General features: G+C 43.0%; 2 protein-coding genes across 2 annotated transcripts in view; one reads left to right on the forward strand and one right to left on the reverse strand.

Annotated features, from left to right (window-relative positions):
* SMAGP (small cell adhesion glycoprotein) overlaps positions 1–5,746 on the forward strand; it is a 27,469-nt gene extending 21,723 nt beyond the window's left edge. Inside the window, exons 3-4 of the mRNA XM_006168133.2 lie at positions 4,194–4,271; positions 4,992–5,746. Of these exons, the coding sequence (XP_006168195.1) occupies positions 4,194–4,271; positions 4,992–5,170 (257 nt within the window). The 3' untranslated portion in view covers positions 5,171–5,746. The remainder of the gene's footprint in view (positions 1–4,193; positions 4,272–4,991) is intronic.
* A 1,778-nt stretch (positions 5,747–7,524) lies between these two features.
* DAZAP2 (DAZ associated protein 2) overlaps positions 7,525–9,905 on the reverse strand; it is a 4,450-nt gene continuing 2,069 nt past the window's right edge. Inside the window, exon 3 of the mRNA XM_027768134.1 lies at positions 7,525–8,971. Within this exon, the coding sequence (XP_027623935.1) occupies positions 8,843–8,971 (129 nt within the window). The 3' untranslated portion in view covers positions 7,525–8,842. The remainder of the gene's footprint in view (positions 8,972–9,905) is intronic.

Genomic DNA, 9,905 nt, shown 5'->3' on the forward strand with positions numbered 1-9,905 from the left:
AAAACTCACGTCGGGCACGTGTGTGTGCGTGCCCAAGATCCTGAGAGGAGAATGGAGGAGAAGGGATTGCGGCGTGGCCATCTCCCCTGGGGGGTGATTTCTTGCTTTCTATCTCTCTGTCTCTGTCTGTCTGGTGTGCGCACGTACCCTATAGCAAAAACCTCTCCAAAAAAAAAAAAGAACCCAGGGTCAAAATCTAAACTCTAGTCATCCATGTGGAATCTGGCTTCTGAGCAGCACTAAATGACCTCACTATGTGGCCAGCTCGTATCTCTTTTATATCAGCCTGGTGATTTGGGGGTTGCTTTGCTTTCTTGAGCTCATTTCCCCATATCCTCAAGACTTCTGTTACTCCTTAGTGCAAAAATCATTCTCATTAATAGAAGACAGAGGCACAAAGGGCTAGGAGAAATACTGCTTTCTCTCTTACCTCTAACCTGACACCTTCAGGTCCAAACGGCAACCCTCACTCTTCCCTTATTCTTGCTCCAAATGTAAAATTTTTAAAATTATTTTATTTGAGAACCAGCAGTTAGCGTAATGGCTGTGTTGCTGGACTCCCATGTAGTTGACCGCGGTTCACGTCCCGGACCCGGTGGCTTAAAACTCAAGCCGGGCGCGTGTGCGTGCGTGCCCAAGATCCCGAGAGGAGAATGGAGGAGAAGGGATTGCGGCGTGACCATTCCCCCTGGGGGGTGATTTCTCGCTTTCTGTCTCTCTGTCTCTCTCTTTCTGTCTGGCGAGCGCACACACCCTATAGCAAAAACCTCTCCAAAAAAATATATATATATTTTTTTATTTAACTTTATTTATTCATTCATTCATTTATTTCAATTTGACCAAAAAGGAATAGAATGAGAGAGAGAGCAAGCAAGCCACCAGGTCCCAGGACTCAAACTGCAGTCGGCCATGTGAGAGTCCAGCACCCTTAACCACCAAGCCACCTGCCAGCCCCCTAAATGTAAATTTTTAAAAATTGCTCTTCTGGAGCCAGGAGGTGGCATAGTGAAGGCACTGTACTCCCACATGGCTGGCCACAGTTAAGAGTTCCAGACCCAGCAACTTAAAAATCATGCCAAGCAGGTGTGCACACGTGCCCAAAATCCCCAAGAAGAGACTGGAGGAGAAGGAATTGCAGTGTGGCTGTCTCCACTCGGGGGTGATGGAGGGTGATTTCTCACTTTCCCTCTATCTGTCTTTTTTTTTGACAAGTGCATGTGCCCTATAGCAAAACCTAAGAGAAAAAAAAAGTTCTCTGGCCCAGTAGGATGTTTAAACACTGGATCCCATGTGGCCAGCAGCATGGTTCAAGTCCCGGATCCAGTGGCTTGAAAATCACATCACGCACATGTACATGAGTGCCCAAAATCCCAAGAGAAGAATGGAGAAGGGATTGCAGCATGACTGTCCCCCTAGGGGATGATTTCTCACTTCCTTTTTCTCTTGCTCTGGCTCTGTCTCTGGTGAGTGCACTTGCCCTCGCAAAAACCTAAAAAAAATTGCCCTTCATATTTGAATATGTGAGTCCATCTGGAGCTACGCTGAACTTTCTGACACCTTCTAAGTCTCTGACAGGGTCTAATATTGGTTTCTCTACTACAAAATTTTATGTGCATTTTTTAAATGACTCACATTCTGAAAACATATTACTAATAAGAAGAAGATATACGGGAAAAACAGAATTGGTGCAGGCTATTCAAAGTTCATAGGTCTTTGTTGTTTTATCTGTTTTTAACGTTTTTGCTGTAGGGCACATACGCTTGCTGGAGAGAGACAGAGAGAGAGAGAGAAGGAAAGTGAGAAATTACCTACCATGGGGGATAGCCACACCATAATCCCTTCACCTTTGGAATTTTGGAGATGAATACATGTAGTTACTATATGATGCTTACATATTCTTGCATTTAATGTAGTCTCTATGGAATGAGTGAGTTCATCAAGAGGTATAACCACTTGCCCGAGTCCACAAAGTGGCTGTATGGGCTGCCATTCCTAAAGAAAGAGCAGAGGCCAGCCACAGCGGCGCAGAATAATGCAATACTTAATGAAGCTAAAGCCATATGGGAGGCCCTAGGATCAGATCCCAAGGTCTCCTGATGTATATGATGTATATGGGGCACATGACTGTGAGGTGGCATTAAGACCCTGTTGGGAGGTACCTTCTGTGTCCCTCTGTCGTGGAAGAAATAAATAAACTTTAAACAAAGAAAGAGTAAGGAACAGTGGAGAAGGGCTTGGCCAGGCCATTTGAAAAGGAAACACACTAGCCAGCCCCTTTCTGCTTTCTCTGTTATAGGACCAGGAGAGCCATCAGGTATCCCTCAGCCCATGTGAAATCCCCAGTATCATTGGCCCCTTTAGCACAGGCTCACCAGAACACCTGTGACCTAATTTCATTTGCCCTGATGGAAACCTGAACAGGAATCATACTCCATGCTCTGGCCACACTGGCCTTTGAGCCCTTTGTCTCAGAGCTTTGGCCCCGGCTCTTCTCTCTGCCTGAAACTCCTTTTGGGGGAGCCACTCCTGGCTGCCCCAGTGCCGCATGTTCTCCTCAGTGCCCAGTGTTCCTCTTCATGGTGATCATGGACTACGGCAGCTGTAGCTCATCATTCTGCTCCCATTGTGTCACAGCGCCTGGCAGTGAGTGAGTGCTGCTGTTACTTATTAAATGAACCTTGAGCTGCCTCCTGTGCAGGGTCAGCTGCCTGTTTTCCCTAGGATACCTCTATCCTGTAGTAACCTCTATTTAATTGTTACCTTTCAACCTAAATATTAAAAATGCTTATTAGGAAAGAAGTTAAGGGCTTCCTGACTTCCTTTGTAAACACTTAAGAAGAACTTCTGGAGGGGCCAATAAGTGGCATGGTGGTTGGGGGCGCTGGATTCCCACATGCCACATGGCCAACTGCAGTTTGAATCCTGGACCTGGCAGCTTGCTTTCTCACTTCTCCTCTCTCTCTCTCTCTGTCTCTCTCTGGTCAAATTAAAAAATAGTAATAAAACATGAAATTAAATAAATAAATACTTTTTTTTTTTTAAGGGACTTCTGGAGACCACCAGTTCTGTCATGTTATGACTCTGGGTAATAACTTTAGCGAAGGGTTTTCAGTCTCTGAATGACAGATGGACCTGTAGCAGGAGGATTTGTAGAATATATTTTAGGGTAGGAAAGGCCTTATTCTAGTAGCTTTTAAATTGCATAACCTATATTTGAAAAAAAAATTTTTTTTTTTTGAGAGGTTTTTGCTATAGGGCGCGTGTGCTCGCCAGACAGAGAGAGAGATAGACAGAAAGCGAGAAATCACCCCCCAGAGGGGATGGCCACACCGCAGCCCCTTCTCCATTCTCCTCTTGGGATCTTGGGCACGCACGCACGCACACACACCTGGCGTGAGTTTTAAGCCACCGGGTCCAGGACGCAAACCGTGGTCGACTACGTGGGAGTCCAGCGACATAGCCATTACGCTAACTGCTGGTCCCCCTATATTTGAAATTTTTAACCGGGGAGGAACATTATTTTATTTTAAAATGTTTATTAAGAGACTTACAGAAAATATATGTGCTATATTTTATAAATATACAATGTGTACTATACATATATTATCTCATTTATATAAAAATATGCATCCCAAAATGGCTTATTCTTACTGAGTTACATGTCACAGTAACCCTATAAAATAGGTACTATTTTCTCCATATTGCAGATGAGAGAACTCATGCACTGGGTCCAATGTCACATAGCTAGTAAAGGACAGTGGTCAGATTTGAAAAGAGTCAGTAAGACTCTAAAGCCCCTTCTCCTAACCACTCTATCTGGGAGAGATAAATTCATCAAACTGTTAATTATTAGGGCCGGCAGGTGGTGTGGTGGTTAAAGCACTGGATTCCCACATGCTGACTGAGGTTCAAATCCCAGACCTGGCAGCTTGCTTTCTCACTTTCTTCTCTCTCTGGTCAAATTAAAATATAATAATAAATAAAATTAAATAAAAATAATTATTTTGAAAATGTTATCTTTGATAAATGTTTTTTTTCTTCTATTCTCCTTGTTTTCAGCTTGAATTTACTTCAGGAGTTGAATGATAAACTTTGGAATAGAGAATAAGGTGGGGAAGATCTGAGGGAAAGACATATGTTTTAAAACAAAAAGAATTCACTCCATTTCCTTTTTTACTTTTCTAACTTTTCAGAACTGATGACCACACCAGTTCTACAGGTGACTAAGGCCCCATCCCCAGAAGCTGAAGCCAGCACAGCACTCATTGCAGGTAACAAAGCTTTGGATCAAATCCAAGGGACCTTCTGGGTTTGGGGCCATCTCATTCCTAAGACAGTCTAGAATCCTGTGACAAACTAAGGTTTTTCCCCATACAGGAAAAGTACCACATCAAGGATCAAACCCATTAATGGGCTTGTTCTCGCATGTTAGTTATCTTACACACACACACACACACACACACACACACACACACACAGCTATAAATGACTCAGAAGCTTGTCAGAGGCATTGCCAGGAAATGAGAGGTTGGGAGGTGGCTACAAATAGATACACATATGGACACTACATTCAAGTATGTGGGTGGGGATGAGGGTTTCTGTGTTTTGTTGAGTGGGTGAGGAAGAAGGGGAAGATCAGAGAAACCCCTACGGGAGGCTATGGATTTTAAAACCCTTCCTGTTGAAATAAGCTGTTTCCTGTTTTCCTCCTTCCTGTTTCTATCATAATCATCAAAAACTGGTTTAGAAGGGAGTTCAGTGTGGTCAGGAATGAAAAGCACTGTGTCCTTAGCTCAAGTACTCAGAGACTCCAGGTATCATGTACCTTGGAGGTTGGGCTTGAGGGAAACATGGATTTGGGAATGGATACCAGTTAACCAAGACAAGAGGATCCTTAAGAGTAAGGGAATTGTCTAATTCAGGAAGATGCGATCAATTTGAGACATCCTCAGTCCTGAAACATCTATACATTTTTCCCTCTCCTTTTCAAGTGGTTATCACAGTGGTCTTCCTCACCCTGTTTTCGGTTGTGATCTTGATCTTCTTCTACCTATACAAGAACAAAGGCAGCTACGTCACCTATGAACCTGCAGAAGGCGAGCCCAGTGCCACCCTCCAGATGGAGAGTGACTCAGCCAAGGACAGAGAGAAGGAGGAATATTTCATCTAACAGTTTCCAGCCCCAAGGAGCTTATTCCTGGCTCCAGCACCAACACGATGACTGTTTCTAACTTATTAGCCAAAAGTTTTATCCGAAGCCAGTGAGAAGCGTTGACTGATATGGGCAAATCCAAGCTCCTTCCAGGACATAGGCTCAAATGCCAACATTGTTGACTCCAGGGACCAGGACATGGAGGATGCTGCTTGTGATGTCTTTAACCAAGCCTTTGTTATAGGGCTGGTGCTCATGGCTGGCCAACAAGGTGGAGCTATGCCAGGGAACATTTGATTATATATGCCTAGTCATCATCACTTTCAAGTTGAAGAAGGAAAGAGGTAACTGGCTGCTCCACTCTGTCCCTACCTGGTCACCAAGTGGTAGCCCAGTGAAGATTTTGCCCACAGAAGTCCTTCAGAAGATGGATTGTACACTGAAAGTCCAGGTCAGGAGGGGAACAAGACTATGGAGATCTTACTTCCTGATAAATGTGCTATATCCCTTAATCTGAGCCTTCTTTGCTGTATTCCTCAACAACCTTGTACTGATGCTTTTATCCGAATTAAAATTTTTCTGATACAGAAAACAGATGCTCCTGTGTAAGAAATAACTGCCTTTATATTTTGACTTATCCTTGCTTAAACTTTTTGTGTAAGAGAGATGTTTGCTATAGGATGTACACGCTCACTGGAGAGACAGAAAGCAGGAAATCACCCCCTCAGGGCCACTTCACAATCCCTTCCCTATTCTCCTCTCAGGCTCGTTTTTCTTTTTTAAAAAATAATTATTTTATTTAATTTTTTTTGGGGGGGAAGAGTTTTTTTGTTTGTTTTTTTTTTTTTTTTTGCTATAGGACACGTGCACTCAACAGAGAGAGAGACAAAAAGCGAGAAATCACCCCCCAGGGGGGATGGCCATGCGGCATTCCCTTCTCCTCTCGTGATCTTGGGCATGCACACACAAGCACCTGGTGTGAGTTTTAAGCCACCGGGTCCAGGACGCGAACCACAGTCAACTACATGGGAGTCCAGCGACATAGCCATTACGCCAACTGCTGGTCCCAACACTTTAAATTTTGACTAAAGAGGGACAGAGAGAGAGAGAGTGGGAAAGTGAGAAAGCAAGCCGCCAGATCCAGAATTCAAACTGCAGTCAACCATGTGGGAGTCCTGCACCCTTAACCCCTACGCCACCTGCCAGCCTCTCTTCTTGGGATCTTGGGCGCGTGCGAGCGCGCATGCGCGCACACACACACACGTGCCCACTGTGAGTTTTAAGCAACGTAACCATTATGCCACCTGTGGGCCCCTTCTTGCTCAAACTTTAACAATCATTTTCTTTTATTTAACTCCTTGGCATATGTTTATTAAGACCCTCTAGGGAAGTCCTGGAAATTCCCAGATTATCTCAGAGTTCTGGGACAAAATTGGTGTTGGGGGAGGGCTGGTCCCAGAGAAGTCCCATCAGAAACACAGGTGGTGAGTTGGTTTAGCTCCCATCCTGGCAAAGTTCAGCATTTTCCAGAAGTCATTTTATGTAGGCACTAAGGGAACCAGGAAAAATCTACCTACCACCATTCCTACCAGTGTCCTCAGAATCAAACCAAGTTTCTTGGATCCCACAATGGCCAACTGTATGGTTTGAGTCCTGGACCAAGCAGCTTGAGGAACATGCCAAGCATGTGCGCATGCATGCCCAAAATCATGAGAAGAGAATGGAAAAGGGACTGCAATGTGGCAAATCCTCCCTTGGGGGGGGTGTACTCTCTCTCTCATACTTTGACTCTCTCTACCCACTCTGTGAGTGCATGTGCCCTATAGCATATTTTAAAAATAAAAGGCATAGTGTTTAGGTACAAATCACTTGCTCTTCAGTTACTGGAATTAAGCTAGATCTTCTTTGACATCTTAATGGTACTGCTTCCATTATTAAAGTTCAAGCCCACCCAAGCTCTAAGAGTTGAGGAATTGATACTGACAGAGTAGATTCCAGTTTTCAGTATTTCTCTACACAGAAATTTAGAGAAAATGAAAGTCACCCTAAATACATACAGATTGCTATATTAAAACGTCTTCCTCAAGCTAAACTGCCAAACAAGCTAGTAGCATCAATTGTTCCTTTATTCCTAAGTTTAAGTTCCGAATCCCAGAATCTGAAAGAGTTTAGGGTGTAAACTAAAGAAAAGTTGAACATCTACAGTAGAACTCATGAAAATGGTCAAATCTTAGCCCTGCATTTATTTCAAAGGCTTTGTAAAAGAAAAGACAACGGCAGCACTAAGATGAATTCTAGCTGGTATAAAAAAGAAGGTATCAGTATAGAGAGAAAAAAATCTAAAAAACAAGCTAAGTAAAGAATCCTTGGAATGAGGTGTAATGCAACTTCATCACTTTATTCAAATCTTCAAAATAGTCTTTATTCTACATTTTTAGTATAAAAAATCCACAAGTTAAGTGCACCACAGTGTAGAGAGAGACATACAACGCTGAACTTCCATAACAGTCAATGGTACAGTCAAACATCACATGTACAGAACACAAAATTTAGATGAACTGAAATTATAAGATAAAATAAAATAAAATCCAATTTCAGAAAACAAAAGCAAAATATTAAGGATCCCTGAAATATTCTTATCCCTAATGAGATTTCACTGGACGCAAGTCATATTGTCTGAGGAATTCACAATATGACCCTATTCACCCAAGTTTAGGAATTCTTGGGAGCCAAGAGTGGCTGCAGGAGACACTCAGACAATAATGGTCACCAATTTTTGATCTGAAAACTCCCCTCAATTTGGCTCTAGAATTGTCGATCAAACTTTCAACATGCCTCCTCCTCTTTGCCCCTCGTTTTAAACAAACTGCAATATTCAGTACAGTTTGCACAGATATCCTTTGTTCACACAAAGCTCAGTTTTTCTGGCACCACAGCAAATTTGGGTTAGGTTCATGTATGCAGAAACAACCTATGAGGAAGGTCCAAAAGGCACCCTCCACTTTTGCCTGAGGAGATACGAAAGCAGAAGTAATGGGGTCTGTGCTTGGGGCACAGAAGGGTTCAGAGGATCCTTGTGAAAGACTAGTTAAAAGATGACCAGGGGGTAGAAGTGCAAGGAGAGAAGGAAATTAGTCTGACTGGCTTTCTGTCCTGCACCATTGATTCAATAGAGATTGGTGGGAGGATGGAAGACGGACTAGAGGTGGGATATGGGGCAAAGAATGGAAAGAAAAAGGCAGACAACTAATGCGTTTCATTTATAATAAGTAATATAAATCAAAGACTTAAAGGAGATTAAAGACCAATCAGAATAATTTGGCAACTTTAATTCTTAGGAAGATCAAAGTTCCCTCCAAACCTAATTTGATGTTTTATTACTAAAAGCAAAGACCAGTATGGTACAGTATTACTCCAGAGGAATTAAAGGAAGATCCTTAGGGCTGCTTCACCCACATTCATTTTATGAATGGATACCTCCCCTACCTCGAAGTGCTTTAGGGAGGTACTGCTACCATTACATGGTTCCTTATTAAATTTGAAAAGTGCCTGAAAGTTTGGGCACCAGAAAGACACCCCAACAACATGTGTCTAAACTGCAACTTCAGGTTAATATGACTAAGCAGTTACATTGTGAGAAGTGCTGAAGGTATGTGATGTCTTTCCCGGCACAGAGGTGGCCTTGGTTCCTCACCAGATGGTGTAGCCACCATCTGAGCCACCCATGAAGAAGTTTCCCTTCCGCTGAGTTACGAGGACGTTGGCTCCCTGCATGACTGCAAGCTGAGCAGCATTGGGAGGACATCCAGGAGGTGGAGGCTGAAAGGAAAATAAAGTAGAATGGGCACAGGGCAAATGATACAAGGGAAGGGGAAAGGCATGAAGCAGAGCACCTGCTAGGAGGATGGCAATATGCTAACCAATGACATGTTAAGAAATGAGTTCTGGAAACATTTCGGGTTCTAAAAGATCTATATTCTTTGTGAAGCCAAAGACACAAAGAGGAACAAGAGTCCACTACTCATTCAAAGGGTTCCAGCTCCAAAATGAAGCCTATGGATACCTTCTGGTTGTGAGCAGGTTGGTCCCACAATCATTTTCAGCATAAAGAATCACTCCTAGTCATATTCGCAAAAGAGGAGAGGCTAAATCTCACAGAATCCCTAAATAGTTTTTAAATAGACCACTGTATAACCTAAAAGCTTGCTGATGACATGATTCTCACTCATCTCTAGCATATGGTACTGAGTGAATGACCTCAGCAAAGACCATTTGGGCTCCAAATCCCACGTACTGGAGAACTAAGCAGGAGACAGTGATAAAATCTGTAGGATCTTCCTAAAAGCTACTTACCAAGGATTATGAGTTTTATTTTTTTAATCATCAGGGTTTTCATAAGAAAATGCTTATGAAATGAATAAGGAGCACTACTAGATTAGTTCATTATACTAACATCATCTAAAGAAGCAGAAAAACAAGGAATCTGGTCAACTCAGACCCCAGTGAATGTGCTGGATGCTACTCGCCTGCCACAGCTCTGCTGCTCCCTCAACTACTTTCAGTGGTTGCCTCAATATTGGTAACTATTACCCATGGGCGGTGAGAGAGCATGAGTATGAAGTTATTCCTGAAAACTAAAACACACAAGGACTAAGTTTTTTTCAGGTAAGGCCATACTCACAGGAATGTTGCCAGCAGTAGCCCCAGCTCCAAATCTGGCACCTGCATCATATCCTCCTTCCACCAGCACTGC

This window comes from Tupaia chinensis, unplaced genomic scaffold (genome assembly GCF_000334495.1).
Source record: "Tupaia chinensis unplaced genomic scaffold, TupChi_1.0 Scaffold145652_1, whole genome shotgun sequence".
NCBI classification, from domain to species: Eukaryota; Metazoa; Chordata; class Mammalia; order Scandentia; family Tupaiidae; genus Tupaia; species Tupaia belangeri.